Source organism: Gossypium hirsutum, chromosome A02 (assembly GCF_007990345.1).
Source record: "Gossypium hirsutum isolate 1008001.06 chromosome A02, Gossypium_hirsutum_v2.1, whole genome shotgun sequence".
Taxonomy (NCBI): Eukaryota; Viridiplantae; Streptophyta; class Magnoliopsida; order Malvales; family Malvaceae; genus Gossypium; species Gossypium hirsutum.
Genome location: NC_053425.1, coordinates 1070029 through 1090542, shown reverse-complemented (window position 1 = coordinate 1090542; position 20514 = coordinate 1070029). Strand labels below are relative to the sequence as shown.

General features: G+C 29.1%; 3 protein-coding genes across 27 annotated transcripts; all 3 read right to left on the bottom strand.

Annotated features, from left to right (window-relative positions):
• Positions 1-1745: 1745 nt before the first annotated feature.
• On the bottom strand, positions 1746-10438 carry LOC107927468 (uncharacterized). 10 transcript variants are annotated; one of them, XM_016858526.2, is made up of 14 exons: positions 9059-10430; positions 7893-7942; positions 6426-7079; positions 4130-5915; positions 3957-3991; positions 3752-3869; positions 3550-3675; positions 3282-3451; positions 3117-3199; positions 2882-2993; positions 2614-2706; positions 2422-2502; positions 2100-2329; positions 1746-2005 (listed from the first exon to the last, which is right to left on the bottom strand). In XM_016858526.2, exons 1-14 carry the CDS (start codon positions 10227-10229, stop codon positions 1858-1860), a joined length of 4857 nt encoding a protein of 1618 aa, XP_016714015.2. In that variant the 5' UTR covers positions 10230-10430; the 3' UTR covers positions 1746-1857. The 10 variants fall into 10 exon arrangements, 3 of the variants coding, with proteins under 3 accessions (XP_016714015.2, XP_016714017.2, XP_016714016.2); XM_016858528.2 differs by having other exon boundaries at positions 6426-6848; positions 9059-10428; XM_016858527.2 differs by having other exon boundaries at positions 3282-3433; positions 9059-10426.
• Positions 10439-12269: 1831 nt separating this feature from the next.
• Positions 12270-18805, bottom strand: LOC107927472 (zinc finger BED domain-containing protein RICESLEEPER 1). Of its 16 annotated transcripts, none has more exons than XM_041087940.1 (7): positions 17457-18805; positions 16313-16362; positions 15145-15781; positions 14947-15042; positions 12849-14599; positions 12689-12723; positions 12270-12586 (listed from the first exon to the last, which is right to left on the bottom strand). In XM_041087940.1, the coding sequence occupies exon 1, from the start codon at positions 18602-18604 to the stop codon at positions 17609-17611; it is 996 nt and encodes a 331-aa protein (XP_040943874.1). In that variant the 5' UTR covers positions 18605-18805; the 3' UTR covers positions 12270-12586; positions 12689-12723; positions 12849-14599; positions 14947-15042; positions 15145-15781; positions 16313-16362; positions 17457-17608. The 16 variants fall into 16 exon arrangements, with proteins under 16 accessions (XP_040943874.1, XP_040943883.1, XP_016714024.2 ...); XM_041087949.1 differs by having other exon boundaries at positions 15145-15328; XM_016858535.2 differs by having other exon boundaries at positions 15145-15275.
• On the bottom strand, positions 13285-13818 carry LOC121216206 (zinc finger BED domain-containing protein RICESLEEPER 2-like). The gene has a single exon (XM_041091570.1). The coding sequence runs from the start codon at positions 13816-13818 to the stop codon at positions 13285-13287; it is 534 nt and encodes a 177-aa protein (XP_040947504.1).
• Positions 18806-20514: the final 1709 nt, after the last annotated feature.

Genomic DNA, 20514 nt, shown 5'->3' with positions numbered 1-20514 from the left:
TAAAAAGTTATAAAGCTGTAGATTACGAAAAGTACTTACTTTTTTTGCTTTAGGATATTATTACGCACCACAAATGGCCATTCATTTGCATCACTATAACTAAGCTTTGGGAGTAAAGAGCTTTTAAAACACTGTAATACTTTAACAGGTTTTTCGAAATGGTAAGATAGTATTTGAGAAGACGGATCTGAATCCAACCATGAAAACATTTTTTCCTTGATATCAACATATAAAAGAATCCAATGTGATGATAAGCACAATGGTAAAAACATATGCAATCACAAAAAAAAAAAAAAAACATTACATTTGTTTTTGTTAGTTATGGTTAGAAATTTAAATAACATTCAATATTTTCAGGTTTGAGTTTTCTTATTGTATCGTAATTGAAAGCAATTTATCACTTGCATTTTACAAACACAATTTAAATCTCAATTATAAGCTAAAAGGAAAATTAAAAAAAAATAAAAATCAGAGAGCTTACTTTATGTACACCCCTTAACTTCTCAACTTTAAACCAAGCTAATACTTCATGTTCTGGTTTGAATCCTCTTATCAATTGAATCTGATGGTTGCAAAATATATGTTACTTTATTATATATAATGTTTATAAAATAATAACAATTTCAATTCTAAATATCAATAGATTTTGGCGAGATAAAGGTTTTTACAACTAAATGAGATCTAAATGAATAGTGATTGATGTATGAATTTAGAAATTTGTCGGATCTCTTCTTAAGTAATTCGAAGAAAACATTAACAACCTGTATTATAACATAAAAAATTAATATAATTGATTTATCTACAATTAGTTTCATGCTAAATTGTAGACATGATAACATTGAACACAATTTGATAACTAATGCATGACACAAAATATAATTATGAAAATGCTACAAATATAAGAGTTACTGAATTAATTTATGCCCGACCACTATACATTTGATAATTACTTACCGAATTATTAATATAGTACTTTTCTTGAGTTTCATCATCTTGAGGTACCATGAATAAATGTGCCAATTCATTACCCATCAATGTAAACTCTACATCTCGTCCAATCATTTTTTTGTGAAATATAAACATTGTTATATAGTTAAATTATGATGATCACTTCATATTCTAATATTAACTCATCAAAGCTAGCAACATACTTATTTAACTCATTCCTTTGACATTTCTTTTGCCATTTATCTAGTTGTTTATGATTCGGTAATTACTTATTACGTGATTGAGCCATAAATTAATTTTTTGAATTAATCATTCTATTAAAAATTTCATCAATTTTTACTGTTAAAAGCTTGTTCACGAGTTACTGTTTAGTTATTCTGTTACCCATGCCAGTTTTTTAAGAGTAGAAATGTAATCCACTAATACGACCTTAAAACTTTTACCTTTATATGTGTTACTGATAAGCTTTCTTACAGTTAAATTCTGCTATTGATCTCTGTAGTTTATGAAAGTTATGGATTTAGTCCTGTATCTTAATTTGGTGCTTTTCAAATTTTAAAATGGCATAATGATAAATTTAGCTTTTAACTTCTATTTTTATTGGTTTAATAACAAATTTAGCCTCCAAAACATCAACAATGGAAAGAGAAAGAGAAAAACTTAACATCCAAAATGGAATCAATTGTTTGAACTTTAGCTAAATTAAAGTGCAAAATGTGATAAAAAAAACTATGTACATAAAAAACTAAGGACCAAAAAACTATGTACAGAAAAAAAATGCCAGATTTAAATAAATCTAAGGATGAAAATACTATATGTGCATAAAAGGGTCAGATATAACAAAATTAAAAAGACATTAAAAAAAACACATCCATTGAATTTCAGCTCCAAAACAAGTGGCAAATTTGTCTATCTTTTATCATGCAACCTTCCACGGTATATATCAAGAAAGATACAACGTCGGAAATAAATCATATCTTTTTGTGTAAAGGGAAAGAAATCACCATGCGTTAGGCAATCACCATATTTCATCACGAATACTCCACAATCAATCGAGCTTTAGTTGTAGTAAAAGAAATGAAAAAAAAATTGTAAGATAATAAGTAAAAAAAATATAGAAAACTTGTAAGTTTTGGAAAATGAATTCTTACTTTTCTTGCTTTGGGATATCAGTACGCACTACAAATGGCCATTCATCTGCATCATTATAACCAAACTCTGGCAGTAGACAGTTTGTGAACCACTGTAATATTATTTGTTTTTCGACATTATTAGACTTTATCCGAGAAGATGGTATCGGATCTAACCATGAAATCTTCTTCTCTCTAGTATCGACACAAAAAAGAACCCAATGTGCTGATAAACACATTGGTAGAAACAACTACAGAAACAAATAAAAAAAAGAATTACAGTTAGATAATGATTTAAGTCCAAATTACATCACAAGCTACAATGATGAAAATTTGAGCTTACTTTATGGACCCCTCTTAACTTCTCAGCTTTAAACCAAGCTAATACTTCACCTTCTAATTTGGATCCTTTTATTAAGCAAGTCTGGTAATTGCAAAATATACAGGTTAAATGTTACTCTCTTTATATAAATTTATACAATATACTATTTTATTTTAAAATACCAATAATTTTTGGCAAGATAAAAATTCTTACAGCTATTTGAGGATCAAACGAATAATGTTTGATGTATACATTTGGATATTTGTCGGATCTCTTCTTAAGCAATTTAAAAAAAGCATTAACGACCTGCACATAACATTAATAATTAATATCATTAGTATATCTTCAATCAAAATATTAAATTGTAGAACTATTAACTTTGAAGATGAGTAAAATGTAACACTAATTATAATTATAAAAATGATACCAATATACGAATTAAAAAACTAATTTATGGCTCAATCACGTAATAAGTAATTACCGAATCATCGATATAGTACCTCATTAGTGTTTCATCACAATGAGGCACCATAAGTAAAGGTGTTAACTTCTCGCCCATTAATTTAAATTCCTTGTCTCGTCCAATCAATTTTCTGTGAAAAGTAAATTTTAATTTATAGTTAGATTTTTCGTGAAACATAAACTCTAATATATATAGTTAGATTATAATGATCACTTCTTATTCCGATATTAACTAATTAAAACTAGCAACACACCCACTCAACTCACTCCTTTCCCATCTATTTAATCGTTTTTTCTCCTTGTCTGTAAAGCTTGAGACTAAATATGTCCGAACATCCTATAAGAACAAGAAAATAAAATTCATAATGTAAGAATACTAATATATGCATAAAAAAGAAAAACTGAAATAAAGTATGAACCTCTCTACACCATGACCCTTGCTCCCTCAATGTTGTCTCTTCATCAGACTCAGAAGATGAGCTTTGAAACTGATCCAATTGATTACTGTTGAATGATGGTTCATCATTTGGAATTTCGATTGAGGCAGCAATGTTTCTTCCACGATTAGGTTCTGTATCAAGAAATTTTGCTTAACAATGGAGTGAGCCATTGCCAAATATTAAAGGAAATCATTGTTTAAGTAGTTTTGGATTTGTCTTAACTACTAGTTTCTCCATAAGAACTTACTTCCTATTGACGATTCCAACCTATCTCGATTGCGAACCGAAGCTTCCATGATCTCTGCTTTTTCACCAACAGACTCTGAAGAAGAACATTGTGGCTCCATCCAATTGTCAAAAGATAGACTACCATCTGGCATTTCAACAGTTCAATTGATACCAAGTTTAAGTAGCAAAACAGATAATAATGGCAAGTATGGTTCAAATACCATTTTTGTTGAAATCACTAGCAATGTCTCCATTACTACTAGCTTTTTCATGATTCCGGTTTTTGAAAACTTTTACAGTAGAAGTGCCATTCTCTTCCATCTTTCTTTTCCTTTTATCCTGTGAAATGAAAATGCATTAATGTAATTTAATCTTTTGAAATTCTTAGCCATGTTGTTGGAAAAAGAATTGAATGAATATTAGTACCATATTTTGCATGGGTTCATGATGTTCTCCATCATCTGTGATAGAAAATGAATTCATATAAGTGAAAACTTGATGTAACTCTAAAAAGTAGACCCTCTATTGAAGTGTAGGAAAATAGAATGATAAACTCTAGCTAAATAAAAGGGTCTAAACAAAGTCAAAGTTAGACTTACTTTCTTTTGTAGATTCCAACCAATTTTGACTGCATACCAAAGCTTCCATGCTCTCAGGGTCTAAGCTACTGTAGGTTGGATTTGTGGTCATAGCACTAATATTCGAACATGGTGCGGAAACTGATACTGGGATTGCGAGGAAATCACGAGCCATCTTTGCAAGTGTAGGGAACCTTTGAGAATTAACACGCCACCAACCAAGTATGTCTGCATCCGAGGGAAGCAAAGTCTCTTCTAAGTAACAGTCAAGCTCTGACTTCTGTGAAGCCACCTTTTTAACATTGCTTGGGGATGCAAATTTACTGAAGTAGCTCACAATACAATCTTTTGTGGTCTCTGCTGTTAAAGAATTGGAATCATCCAAGACCGAAGATGATGCACTCAGATTTTTGGCTTCATTAGCATACTCGAAGTAAACATCCATGAGAACTTTACGAAATCTTATCAGCTTCATCATACTTTCAAGTTCATAGGTCTCATTACATGAGGATCTAAACTTTAACCTTGGATCAAGAGCAGCTGCAATAGTGAAAGCCACATTACATAAGCTCCAATAGTTGCCAAATTTCCTCTTCATCAATATAACAAACGGATGATTGTTCTTTTTTAGTTGACCAAATTCCTCATACATGTTGCAGAGCTTCGGGAAATACAAATTTGCAGTAAGGGATTGAGTTCCTTTGATATCATCAAAACATTTGAAACAACTTTGAAGAGTTACTGCCTTCTCCCATTCCTCCATTGATAGGTTTAGCATAAAATTGTCATCAATTTGCTCCAGCTTACAAAATATTTCTCTTGATCTCAAGGCATTATCAAGTATGTCAGAGTCTGATTCCAGCTTGAAAGAAAGTTCGTCCCATGATTTCCCACCTTGTAGCTTCACTTGATTTACAGCTTCTTGAAAGTTCAGTTTTCCATGTGTTGTTTCAGTGACATATTCAATGGATTTCCATAACTTTGAAAGTATGCTATCCATCTCACGAAACCCATCCTCAAGAAGTGTGAAACTGATGAACCAATGAGCTGAAGAAAGGGAGCCCTGCTCACTAACACAAATTTCCTTTATCTGATGAACCATACCATCATTCAGAAAAGAGTTATCCACAGTTATGGAACATACTTTCTTACTTATATTCCAATCCAAAACAAAGCTCCGAATAATTCCACCTACGACCTTTGTGTCATATACATGCTCTAATTTCCTCAAGCCAAGAATCTTCATCTTTAGTTCCCAACCATCATCAATAAAACGTGCTATCAAACAACAATATGCAGTCTTTCCATGATTGTTCTTCCACAAACTTACTATCAAATTTAATTTGCAAGCAAGCTGATCAAAATACAACTGAAGTTTCTTTCTCTCTTCATTATAGATGCGATGTATGTCAGATAACAATTTATCTCTTGATTGAAACTCATACATTGGCTGCAACCCTTTCACAAAATTCTTGAAGGCTTCTTGACCAGCCAGATCTAATGGATACTGATGCTTAATAACCATTTTCACAAGATCCAAGTGACTCCTTTCTTGATCAAATGTTGAGCTTCTTTCATTGGTATCAACTGGAAGTATCAACTGGCTTTCTTGATTTTGTTTTTTCTTACCAGGACATACTTTCGAGTGGTTATTCAAGTGTGTGGTTCCACTCTTGCTTGACCCTGTAAGCACCTTGGGGCAGTGTTTACATTTAGCCACTTGTTTTCCATCTTCTTCAAACTTATCGAAGTCCACCCAAACCTTAGACCACGACTTTCTCTGTTTGTTTCGTTTTGTTTTCCCAATCTGAGTTATCATTGAAAATAATCTATGAAAAATGAGAATAATAAATCATGTATATTACTTCATATGATTTCAATATTTTATCCAAAGGGAGAATCTATTTGATGCTACATCTATATGCAATATTTAAGCAGAACATAGTAATACAATGTTGAAAAGATATTCCACCAATATTGTAAAAAAGGTAACTAGATTTACCGTGAAATTAATTTTATTAAGCTACATTCTGGATGTAAGTTTTTCCTTATGGGTTTCCATGGAACTAATTAGGCTTAAAAAAACTAGATTTCCAGTCTATGTTATTAACAAGGAAGAATAAATAATTACATGGTTATAAGGCCCTTCTAGTGTATTAAAAGGAGCTGCAACAAGAATGTATAGAAATCGGAGAGTCAAAATTAGGAACCACCCCTTTTTATAGCAAATGTTATTATCATATTAGACTCATAAATGCTAATCCATAATTAATTCAGCGTTGAAATAATATAAGAATATACAAGGTAATGTAATTACCTGCTCAATATGCCCGTTTATTTCTATTGCATGAATGTCCCTTGCTTCTTCAGCTATTTTCAAAGGCATTGCTGTGTTTGAAGATGTAGGAATGCTTGAAATGGCTTCTTCTTGGAACTTAATTTCGGTGCCTTGAACTTTTACAGTTACAAACGTTGCCTTCATATGTTTCAAGTCATCGAAGATACGAAGAGCTAAAGATTTTGATATTTCACTCTCAGTTGCAGGCCAACAAAATTCTACTATATAAACTTCATTACTTGTGTGACGATTTTGCAGACAGATGGCAACAACAACATCTATGTTATAATCCTTTACATTTAACAAATTTGGGTGGTCTTGTTTGTCAAGCTTAGCAACAGATGGTTCAAAATGGTAGCCGTCCCTTGATTCAAATGCTTTCTTGACACTGATGCTCACAAGCTTCCGTTTTTCACAATGATGCATAAATTGATAAGTTTTGTAATCTTTCATATAACAATAAGTACTTTGGGTAGAAAAAGGAAATTTCTCATTTGAACCCCACGTAGTTTCACGTATATTGTTAACTTTAAAAGCCCATGTTAAAACTAATAAAAATTTATATCTACAACCTAAATATTTTAATATGTCATATATCTCAGAAAAAGCAGCTAATCGATTCAATGTCAAGCCCTGCAAATTTATTAAATAAGAAGTAATTACCACAAATAAATTTTGAAATAACACTCTAAATGAAAAGAATTTTGACATTGCACTTTTAATTTGATAAAGATAATCAAAATTGAAAGGTGACTTTTTTTTGGTTAGTTATTCATAAATTTAAACAAATTAAAAATATAATTTCATGATTATACCTATTCAAATAAATTTGATTTGTTCGAGATATTCATAAGTTGAAGTTGGATTGAGCAAAAAAGAAAATTTGAAAGCTCATTTGAATCAAGTGTACCTAAAATAGTTCATTTTACTATTTTAAAAATTAAAATATTTCAAATATGAGTATATTAATATTTTAATTTTTAAAATTAAATTTAAATAAAAATTATACTTAGTTATTGTAAAAAAATAATTCAAAAGATAGACTATTTGCTTAGTCTTGTATAACGTGAATTTTATTAAGGACTGGATAACTTGAATTAAAATTATTTTAATAATAAAATCAATAGTTTTTATTAAAATTTAATTAAAATTATAAATATTAATATATTTATAACATTTTAATTATTTTTGGTACACTAAAATATACTAGTTGAGTTGGTCCAAACTTGATCTGAATAAACTTAAGTAGAAGAGTTTAAAATTTTGTTCCTACAATATAGCTCGACTTGACAGATTTTAGGGTAAAAAAATTAAATTTATTTCTTATTTCCAAATAAGTGCAATTATGACATATTCACATTAACCTTTGACTAAAATTTATCAATAATGAACAATAAATATTTTGTATGGAAATAAAAAAAAGAGAGTTAAATGTAAAGGTAATACCTCTATAAAAGGTTGAAGAGGTTGAAGAGGTAAAGGATTTGGATTGAAACCTACAAAGATATTCCATTCAATGAAAATGTTATAATTAGTCAAAAAAACATAAAAACATATCAATAAGTGAAGGAAAGGACAAAAGAATCGACTTTTATTAATTTGGTCACTTTCTCTTTAATTCAACTTATTACTAATAATGTCATTAAAACCAATAATGTCCTCAATATATATTTTAAATTACAAAAATGCAAAAAAAAAATTGTATAAATTTACAAAAAAATTTCAACAAATAATAGAAAATTTTAAAAAATAAAAATTATATCAAATATTTGAAATATATATATAAATATCTACAATTTTATATACAAACCTTAGTTGTCACTTGACTTCTCAACTTATTTTCCGAACTTAGTTTCTCTTATATTTTTATATTTTTTGTCTAATATTTTTAAATTGTTTTATAATTTTTATACTTTTTATAAAATTTTATAATTTTTTGTTAACTTATTAAAATTTAATTATTTTCTATGTTTTTAAATATTTTTCATATTTTTTTACAATATTTAATTTTTTCCAATTTATATAATTTTTAATTTTAATATTTTTGTAAGTTTTTAATTATTTTATTTTTATTTATAATAATTTTATCATTTTTGTGCACTTTTCTATATTTTCAATATTTTTTTTTGTAATTTTTAAAATAACTTTTTTTGAAATTTTTATAATTTTTTATAATGATTATGATTTTTATTATTTTTAATAAAAAATTAATTTTCACCATGTGTCACAATCCTACCATGCCATGTGGTGAAAATAACACAAAAAGGTAACCATTACCATTTATTAATTGACCGTAAATTTTAATAAAAAAATCCTTCAATTGATTGAAATTTTAATATTTAAACGCTCAATTGAGTGAAAAAAAATATAGAAAATTAAAATAATTTATTTTAACTTATTTATTTTTAGTAATTTTAAAATAATTTATTTTAGTATAAGAGGTATCATATGGTTGGCAATTAATATAGAAATTTATAGATTTTCAATGCATCAAATAAAAATTTATATAAAAAATTGGTATATAATTTAAGATTTGATTGAATCAATAAATTGATAATTTAGTCCGTTTAACCATTAATTTAATTGCAAAATAACAAAAAGAAAAAAAATACCTTGTCGAAACTGATGGTTGGTGGAAATGGAATTGAAGTGTCCATCTTCAACTTTGGGTTTCCATGCCGATAAGAAAAACATTCGACATCCCTTGTAACCTAAAATCAAACACTCTTCTTCCTCCCCCATTGTTTCTAACAAATTTGTATTGTCCAACCAATAATAATTACGGCCAAAGAAAGAACCTTCATCGCTAAGATTATCTTTGTTGTGGTTTAATGGAATTCGAGTAAAACCAGCCATTGAAAAGAGACGTTGCCATTCACTCAAAGTTTGGTGCCGCCTAATTACATTATTACCTTCACTTTCATCTCTGTTACAGTCCCACTCATACTCATTTAAATAAATGTTCGGCTGACGCCAGATTAATGTGGAAGTATTGGAGTAATACTGAAAAGAATCCTCCAAACATGTCAAGAAATTGGAGTGGCTATGATTAGAATAAAAGTCTAGCATGATTACAATCGTCGGATTTATCTCCTTCAATCTTACTAACTCTCCCTCCATTGCTTTTGCATCTCTTACCAACTTATCAAGTTTAAATTTATAGTAAACCACCACCATTTCATCTTCTCTTCTTCTTTTGAAATCTATTTCACATTCATCCACTTCTGCCAAACTATTGCCATAGACCACTTTCAACTCATCCTCCAACTTTACATTAACTACCTCGGCATCCCTAGTCAAAATCCCCATTTGGAGTTTGAAATCTACATATTTTTTCAGAAATGGTGGAAGTATGTAACTTACATGAACGAGTAGAGGACCGCCGGAGAAGGACGGTAGTGTACGAAGAACTGAACCGTCAAAATAGTAATACGGGATGGAGAAATCAATGAGGTGCAATCGCCTGTTTCCCATCAAAGCATCATCGATAACTTTTTTTATGACGCCATTAATACCGTAGCCGTTATAATGATAATATGGTGCAGGATTCCCCGGGAAAGTGTTGTAGGAAGAAGCAGGATGCAGTCCGTAGGCTCGGCGAACCAGAGCGTCCGCAAAATATCTCACCATTCTGCTTTCATATAAGTAGGGACTTTCATCAGCAAGAACCAAGATGTTCTGAAGGAACGCATCGGCGCTTTTCAGATCCCCATCTTCAATAGCTTCAGCGCAGAATAGTAACAATCTCAAGGCGGTGTCGGTGTCAAAAGGAGAAGAAGCCATGAAAGAAGGTGAGATTCAACAGAGTTTGGGTAAAGCAGAAGAGAAATATGGTAGAAAAGTAAGTGAAGGCAGCAAGATGATGACTCAGGAAAAGCAAAAGCAGTAGGAAAAGTGCGTCATTGAACACTCACGCGGAATACTCAGTGTTTATATTTTGACTTTTCTTTTTGCTTCCTACAAATGACCTGCCTGCAAATTAAATAATATCTCAACCTAGTCTCTGATTTTTCTTTTTGCCTACATTAATACTAGAATTTAACAATTTTGATCCGTGATGGTTTTGTATTCTAAAATTGTGTGATGATATTATCTAATTTTTTATAAAAACAAATTATATATTTTTAAAAGTAAATTCATTAATTATTGAAGGGAATCATATAATTTAGAGAAAAAAATAACAAACACTCATATTAGATAGTAAATGATAAGCTCCAACAACACAATATAAACTTTAGTCTCAGTATCAATAGAGCATCATGACCCGACATGTTGACAATTGAGTTTGTCATAACTCAAGAACAACATATATAGAATGATTACAAGTATTTAATGGGATAAGAAAATCAATTACAGATGGTCCAAAGCGACGTGTAAAAATCAAAAAAAGATTCGAGCATTCTCCAAACTAGAGAATACAATAACAAAATCATTCATAAAGTCACTTGTAAAACTAACGTTATTTCTATAAGCAAAATTAAAAAAACGTGCTACAAAAGTAAGTAAAAACTCTTAAAATAGAAAGAAAAATATATTTTTTTAAGTGATAACATAATACAATATTATATTATCATGTCATTACATGAATCAAAATAAAAATTTATCAAATTCTAAAATTAAAATAAATTAAAAAATTAAGGACTAAATTTAAAAAATATCAAATTCAAAGATTAAATGTTAGTTTATTCCAAAGTAAAAGCAATCGCGCGTCATTGATTGTTGGAGAAACCCCACGCTGAATACACTGTTTCAACTTTGGATTTTCTTCTTTTCCTGTCCTTCGTGGAAATAATGTGATACAGCCTTTTTCATTTTTCCACTTGGATTTAATTATGTGCCAAATTATTATTTATTTCAAAATAATATTTTAAAAACTAAAAAATAAATAAAAGATAATTATTTTTAATTTCACTTGTTAAATAAAAAAACACTATTAAAAATTTAAATAATAATTTCCTTTATTAGAAAAAAAAGAAAAAGAAAAAGGGTAGGCATGGTCTCTCAAAGTCTCTAGTGGGATAACTTTTTATGTTTTGCAAAAAGATTCTTCCAAAGTTTAGTCTATTTCTACACTTCCTCCCACTTTCCATCTTCTATTCATTTTCATTGACTTCTTTTTTATTTGCATTTTTATTAAAAATTTAGAAAAATGGATATTTTAATTATGACCTAATATTGATTCAATTTTCTACTTACCGCTTATCTTTTTTGCTTAACAAAATTATAATTTATTATACTTAAATAATATTATTATTAATAATAATAGATAATAGTTCCATCCTTGATAAAATATAAATATTTTATAAACAAAATTAGTGGCTATTCTTCTTTACAAAAAATATATTATTTTCTTGTTCCCAATTTTATAAAGAATAAGTTTTAATCACGGATGCTCTAAAAAAAAAATCTCTAATCACGCATTGATCCAAAACCAAGTTCACTAGCGCCGGCCCAAAGTAGCAGCCAAGACCCCGAGTTTCACGCCGCGACGCCCTTTCATCGAGTCTCGACGTCATTGCCCGTGTCTTGTGGGTCTATTTGCTGTTTTAAAATTAAAATGAATGGTTATTTTTGTCTTTTCGAGTATTTAAGTTTAAGTGTGGATTTGGATATACGATGCGTTTACTTGTGTTAACGTAAAAATAACAATAACAATGAGATTAGATATTATAGGAATACTGTAACGTGAAAAAAAAAATATTAAATTTCTTACCATTTTGTTGGAAGCTTTGTATTTATTTCCACTGTTAGTTTCTTCCTTACACCAATTTTTGCAACTTTTCACTATTTACAGCTCTTCTAGATTCAATTCAAGATTAGAAATAAGGGAAAATAAAATAAAATAGCAAATTAAATAATCAAATTAAGGTATGTACTTACCTCTTATGACATCATCCAATTAAAATAAGATAGATTACCATATGATATTTCAACAGCTTAATTAATTTCAAATTAAATAAACACATTGACAGCCGAGTTTGAGTACTATAATAGTTAATGATAATAAGTGTAGTTCAATTACCATTGTTGTTGGAATCTTTGGCAATGTCTTTGGTACTATTAGCTTTTCCGCAATTCGAAGGTTTGAAACTTTTTACCACATAAGTGTCCTCCTCATCCATCTTCCTTTTCCTTTTTTCCTATGAAATGAAAATGCATCAAGGCAGTTCAGTCTTCATGGTGTATGAAAAACAAAATTCAATGGAGATAGCTTCTAATCATAATTCATGTACAGTACCTACCGTATTTTGTGTGAGTTCATGATTTTCTCCCTCATCTGTGATAGTAAATGAACTTAGTTAAGTGATGAATAATGTAGCTTTAAAGAATATATTAGACTCTCTCAGTGAAGTGTAGAAGATCAAATGAAAGCATATAAACAAATTAAGAGTTATGACTTACTTTCTTTAAGAGTTTCCAGCCAATTTTGACTGCATACCAAAGCTTCCATGCTATCAGGGTCCAAGCTATTGTAGCTTGAATGTGTGATCATGGCACCAACAACCGAACATGGCATCGAAACTGATACCAACGTTGCAAGGTGATCACGAGCCATCTTTGCAAGAGTAGGGAACCTTAGAGAATTAACACGCCACCAACCAAGTATGTCTCCATCTAAGGGAAGTGCAGGCTCTGACTCACCTAAGTAATCCTCAAGCTCTGACTTCCATGAGGGTAAAAAGTTATTGAAGGAGTCCAAAATGCAATCATTTGTAGTCTCTGTTGTCAAAGAATTGGAATCATCCAATATTGAAGTGGATGCAATCGAATTTCTAGCTCCATTGGTGTATTTACAGTAAACATTTGTGAGAACTTTATGAAACTCGTTCAGTTGCATCTAACTGTCATGGCCATAAATCACAATATATGAGAGCTCCACAATTTTAAATTTTAACCTTGGATCAAGAACAGATGCAACAGCTAATTCCAAATTACATAAGCTCCAATAGCGATCAAATTTCCTCTTCATCAATGTAAGAAATGAATGATTGCTCTTTTCCAGCTGAAGAAATTTCTTGTATATGTCACAAAGCATCGGAAAGTACAAACTTACAGTAATGGATTGAGTTCCTTTGATATCATTAAAACATTTCAAACAACTCTTTAGAGCTATGGCCTTCTCCCATTCCTCCATTGATGGGTTTAGCTTAAAATTGCCATCAATTTGCTCCAACTGACAAAAGATTTCTCTTGATTTCAAAGCACTAGCAAGTATGTCAAAATCTGATTCCAACTTGAAAGAAAGATCATCCAATGATTTCCCACCTTGTAGCTTCACTTGATCTACAGCTTCTTGGAATTTTAGTCTCCCATGTGTTGTTTCAGTGACATATTCAATGGATTCCCTAAACTTATGAAGTATACTACACATCTCACGAGACCCATCCTCAAGAAAAGTGCAACTAATGAACCAATGAGCTGAAGAAAGCGAGCCTTGCTTTTATTTGCTGGAACATTTCCTCATTCAAAGAAGGGTCATCCATAGTTATGGAATATATTTTCTCATCTAGATTCCATTCTGAAACTGATCTCTGGATAATTTCACTTAAAGCCTTTGTGTCATATATATGCTTCAAAGTTTTGAAGGCAAGAATCTTCATCTTCAGTTTCCAATCATCATCAATAAAGTGTGCTATCAGACAGCAATATGCGGTCTTTCCAAGACCATTCTTCCACAAAGTGACTCTCAAATTGAACTTACAAGCAAGTTTATCAAAACCCTGCCGAACTTCTCTTTTCTTTTCCTTATAGAAGTCAGATAACAATTTTTCTATTGATTGAAACTCGTACATTGGCTGCAAACCTTTCACAAAATTCTTGAAGGCTTCTTGACCAGCCAGATCTAATGGATATTGATGCTTAATAACCATTTTCACAAGATCCAAGTGACTCCTTTCTTGATCAAACGTTGAGCTTCTTTCATTGGTGTCAGCTGGAAGTATCAACTGGGTTTCTTGATTTTGTTTTTTCTTACCAGGACATACTTTCGAGTGGTTATTCAAGTGTGTGGTTCCACTCTTGCTTGACCCTGTAAGAACCTTGGGGCAGTGTTTACATTTGGCTACTTGTTTTCCATCTTCTTCAAACTTATCAAAGTCCACCCAAACCTTAGACCACGACTTTCTCTGCTTGTTTCCTTTTGTTTTCTCAATCTGAGAGTCATCATTGAAAATAATCTATGAAAAATGAGAATAATAAATCATGTATATTACTTTATATGATTTCAATATTTTATCCAAAGGGAAAATCTATTTGATACTACATATGTAAGCAATATTTAAGCAGAACATATTAATACAATGTTGAAAAGATATTCCACCATTATTGTAAAAAAGGTAACTAGATTTACTGTGAAATTAATTTTGTTAAGCTGCATTCTTGATGTAAGTTTTTCCGTTTAGCTTCTATGGAACTAATTAGGTTAAAAAAAACTAGATTTCCAGTTTAGACAGGGTAGATTTCCAGTCTATGACATTAATAAGGAAGAATAAATAATTACCTGGTTATAAGGCCCTTCTAGTGTGTTAAAAGGAACTGCAACAACCTTTGATGAAGAATGTATAGAAATCGGAGAGTCAAAATTAGGAACCACCCCCTTCTTAGAGCAAATGTTATTATCATATTAGAACCATAAATGCTAATCCATAATTAATTCAGTGTTGAAATAATATAAGAATATATAAGGTAATGTAATTACCTGCTTAATATGCCCATTTATTTCTATTGCATCAATGTTCCTTGCTTCTTCAGCTATTTTCAAAGGCATTGCTGTGTTTGAAGATGTAGGAATGCTTGAAATGGCTTCTTCTTGGAACTTAATTTCGGTGCCTTGAATACAAACGTTGTCTTCATATGTTTTAAGTCATCGAAGATTCTAAGAGCTAATGATTTTGATATTTCACTCTCAGTTGGAGGCCAATAAAATTGTACTATATAAACTTCATTACTTGTGTGACGATTTTGTAGACAGATGGCAACAACAACATTTATGTTATAATTCTTTACTAGGGCATATGGGTAGTGTTCTACGTCAAGCTTAGTAATAGATGGTTCAAAATGGTAGCCGTCCCTTGATTCAAATGCTTTCTCAATAATGAAGCTATTAATTACCTCTGCTACATGATTCATAAATTGATAAGATTTGAGATCTTTCACATAACAAGAATTACTTGGGATAAAAAAGGAAATTTCTTGTTTGGACCCCAAAAAGGTTTATTCATATTGTTGACTTTAGAAGCCGATGTTAAAGCTAATGAAAGCTTATATTTACAACATAAATATTTTGATATGTCATGTATCTCAGTAAAAGTAGCTAATCGATTCAATATCAAACCCTGTAAAATTATTAAATAAGAAACAATTACCACAGATAAATTTTGAAATAAAAGAATTTTGACATTGTACTTTTAATTTGATAAAGATAATTAAATTTGAAAGGTGGCTTTTTTCAGTCAATTATTCATAATTTTAAACAAATTAAAAACACATAATGTCATAATTATACTTATTCAAATAAATTTGATTTTTTTCTTACATAGTGGTGTTCATAGTTGAAGTTGGATTGAACCAAAAAAAAAAAAAAGACGAAAGCTCATATGAGTCAAGTCTAGACTACCTAAAATAGTTCATTTTACTATTTTAAAAATTAAAATATTTTAAATATGAGTATATTAATATTTTAATTTTTATAATTAAAATTAAATAAAAATTATACTTTTTATTGTAAAAAAAAAAATTCAAGCCGACTGGCCCAAATGTAGAATAATGACATATTTACACTATGTTTTTAATATGATTAAAATTTATCAATAATGAACAATAATTATTTTGTATGAAAAAAAAAGGGTTAAATGTAAAGGTAATACCTGTAGAAAAGGTTGAAGAGGTTGAAGAGGCAGAGGATTTGGATTGAAACCTACAAAGATATTCCATTCAATGAAAATGTTATAATTAGTCAAATAAAAACATAAAAACATAAGAATAAGTGAAGGAAAGGACAAATGAATCAACTTTTATTAATTTGGTCTCTTTCTCTTTAATTCAACTTACTACTAATAATGTCATTAAAACCAATAATTTCCTCAATATATATTTTAAATTAAAAAATGAAAAAAAATTGTATAAAATTACAAAAAAAATTATTCAACAAATAATAGAAAATTTTAAAAAATAAAAATTATATCAAAATATTTGAAATATCTACAGTTTTATATACAACCTTAGTTGTCACTGGACTTCTCAACTTATTTTCCGACCTTAGTTTCTTTTATTATTCTAATTTGTTTTATAATTTTTATACTTTTTTATTAATTTATTAAATTTTAATTATCTTCTATATTTTTAAATATTGTTCATATTTTTTACTATATTTACTTTTTTGCAGTTTATATAAATTTTAATTTTAATATTTTTGCAAGTTTTTAATTATTTTTATTTTTATTTATAATAATTTTATCATTTTTGTGCACTTTTCTATATTTTCAATATATTTTTTTGTAATTTTTAAAATAGTTTTGTATATTTTTTTATAATTTTCTATAATAATTATAATTTTTATTATTTTTAATAAAAATTAGTTTTCACCATGTGTCACAATCCTACCATGCCATGTGGTGAAAAAACACAAAAAGGTAACCATTACCACTTAATAATTGACTGTTAATTTTAATAGGAAAATCCTTCAATTGATTGAAATTTTAGCATTTAAAGGCTCAATTGAGTGAAAAAAATATAGAAGATTAAAATAATTTATTTTAACTTATTTATTTTTAGTAATTTTAAAATAATTTATTTTAGTATGGATGTATCATATGGTTGGCTATTAATATAGAAATTTATATATTTTCAATGCATCAAATAAAAATTTATATAAAAAATTGATATATAATTTAAGATGATTTGAATTGCATCGAATCAATAAATTAATATTTTGGTTGGTTGAACCATTAATTCAATTACGAGATTGTTATATAATTTAAAAAAAAAAAGAAAAGAAGAAAAAGAAAATACCTTGTCCAAACTGATGGTTAGTGGAAATGGAATTGAAGTGTCCATCTTCAACTTCGGGTTTCCATGCCGATAAGAAAAACATTGGACATTCCTTGTAACCTAAAATCAAACACTCTTCTTCCTCCCTCATTATTTCTAAAAAACTACCATCGTCAAAGAAAAAAAAAATCTATAAGATCATCTTTCTCGTGGCTTAATGGAATTCGAGTAAAACCAGCAATTGAAAAGAGACGTTGCCATTCACTCAACGTTTGGTGCCGCCTAATTATATTATTACCTTCACTTGCATCTCTGTTACACTCCCACTCATACTTCAAATATATCAAAATGTCATACCGACACCAGAATGTGCAAGTATTGGAGTAATACTGAAAAGAATCCTCCAAACATGTCAGGAAATTGGAGTGGGTATGATTAGAATAAAAGTCTAGCATGATTACAATCGTCGGATTTATCTCCTTCAATCTTACCAACTCTCTCTCCATTGCTTTTCCATCTGTTAGCAACTTATGAAGTTTGAATTTGTAGTAAACCACCACCATTTCATCTTCTCTTCTTCTTTTGAATTCTAATTTATATTCATCCACTTCTGCCAAACTATTGGCGTAAACCACTTTCAACTCAGCCTCCAACTTTACATTAAGATTCATGGCATCCTTAGTCAAAAACTCCATTTGGCTGAAGGACTCTACGTATTTTTTCAGAAATGGTGGAAGTATGTAACTTACACGGACGGGTAGAGGATTGCCGGAGAAGGTCGGTAGTGTACGAAGAACTGAACCATCAAAATCTTCATACGGGATGGAGAAATCAATGAGGTGCAATCGCCTGTTTCCCATCAAAGCATCATCGATAACTTTTTTTATGATGTCATTAATACGGTAGCCGTTATAATGATAATATGGTGCAGGATTCCCCGGGAAAGTGTTGTAGGAAGAAGCAGGATGCAGTCCGTAGGCTCGGCGAACCAGAGCGTCCGCGAAGTATTTCACCATTCTGCTTTCATAGAAGTAGGGTCTATAATCAGCATGAACCAAGATGAAGCGAAGGAGCGCATCGGCGCTTTTCAGATCCCCATCTTCAATAGCTTTAGCGCAGGATAGTAACAATCTCAAGGCGGTGTCGGTGTCAAAAGGAGAAGAAGCCATGAAAGAAGGTGAGATTCAACAGAGTTTGGGTAAAGCAGAAGAGAAATATGGTAGAAAAGTAAGTGAAGGCAGCAAGATGATGACTCAGGAAAAGCAAAAGCAGTAGGAAAAGTGCGTCATTGAACACTCACGCGGAATACTCAGTGTTTATATTTTGACTTTTCTTTTTGCTTCCTACAAATGACCTGCCTGCAAATTAAATAATATCTCAACCTAGTCTCACAAAAATTTTTTTTGTCTACATTAATACTAAAATTTCACAATTTTGATCCGTGATGACTTTGTATTCTAAAAATGTTAAAACTTAGGTTTCGCCTGCTCCACCTGTATTAAAATTTTTTATTTAAAAAAAATATAATTTATCAAGAATATTAATTACATGATTATATTTATTTTTATATCAATTTATAATAAATAAATTACGTAATTGTTAGCGTGTGTCATAATTTAATATTAAATAATAATTTTCTGTTTAAAGAAAAAAAAAAAAAGACTAGGCGTGGTCACTTGTGGCATAACTTTTTCTGCAAAAAGATTCTCCAAAAATTTTAATTTGATATTTTAATTGTACACCTGCTCCCACTTTCCATATTCTATTCCTATTTTAATTATCAACTAACACATTGCTTTTTTGCTTACAGTATGTGCTATTTATACTTTATTTAAGTTACCTCAATTATACATTAATTATTAATAAAAATTATTTTATATTTATATATTGTATATATAAATAATTATATTTATCTAATATAAAAATAAATTAATGTATTTATTTCTTTAAATATGTATAATTAAGTTAAAATTAAAATTTTAAGTATACATTTGAACCATAATTAAATATTCACATGTATAATTGTATCAAATTAAAATTTATGTATTCAATTACACATTAAATCAAAATTCATATATAATTTTTAAATTTATCTTTTTATTTAAAAATTAATTCAAGAGTTTAAATTTATTATTTTATTCTTCCCAATTCCTATGGTTTCCAATTGAAATATAATATAAATACTAATTAGTGCTACTTCTATATATATCTCTAAAATTTTCAAAATTATTACAAAATTTTATAATGAAAAATTAAAAATTTGATTTTATATTTGTTCAAGCTCGATTTGGTCCGAAATATGAACTTCAAATTTTATCAAAGTCTACTTATTTTGTAAATAATTAACTCAAACCCATTTTAAATTTTATATATTTTTTATTTATTAAAATTTTATATGTAATCATATTAACATTTTTAATGTTTATATTATATATTACTATTAATTTAATTTTTATGTGTTATCCATGTCCATGTATCATCCATCAAGGTTAGAAAGCCTTCTCCCTTCAATTTTTTTGTTAATTTTTTAGTTTAAGATGGTAGATAGATATAGGATATTCATATAGATGGTGTAAAATGGCTCGACAAAATATGGAAAATGAAACATAATGAATGTGATATACTATAATTAATAATAACTTGAATGATTAAAATTAAGCTTAACGAATTTTTGTGGAACATGCTAATTAATATGTTAGATTTTTTATGTTTAAAAATTTAATAAAATAAAAAATACTAGAAAATATATAATTGCTTAATAATAAATAAATATAATATAAAAAGTAATATGGACGTACTAAATAATTTAGACTAATTATTTATAAACATAAATAAATTTTGAAGTTTATATTTTAAATCGAGTCAAATTTGACTAACTATATATAATATTCAAACAATATATAGGCTCGCCCCAAATCCAACTCTATTATGAGGCTCGATTACCTTACTTCTAAGTGTATTTGGTTCACATTAGACTACCTTAATAAAATTTAAAGTAAATTAACTAGGTGGTCACCCAATTTTAAGGTAAGTTCTATTTTAGTCACTTAATTTTAAAAATTTTTAATTTTATTACCAA

Bases quoted from the DNA above. Each gene is read 5' to 3' on its own strand.
- LOC107927468 (XM_016858526.2), bottom strand. From the start codon at position 10,229: ATGGCTTCTTCTCCTTTTGACACCGACACCGCCTTGAGATTGTTACTA. The intron at 7,943-9,058 runs GTATTTTTTTTC...ATATCTTTGTAG, and splicing joins CAACCATCAGTTTCGACAAG to GTTTCAATCCAAATCCTTTA. The intron at 7,080-7,892 runs GTATTACCTTTA...ATAAATTTGCAG, and splicing joins CTCTTCAACCTTTTATAGAG to GGCTTGACATTGAATCGATT.
- LOC121216206 (XM_041091570.1), bottom strand. From the start codon at position 13,818: ATGTGTAGTATACTTCATAAGTTTAGGGAATCCATTGAATATGTCACT.
- LOC107927472 (XM_041087943.1), bottom strand. From the start codon at position 18,604: ATGGCTTCTTCTCCTTTTGACACCGACACCGCCTTGAGATTGTTACTA.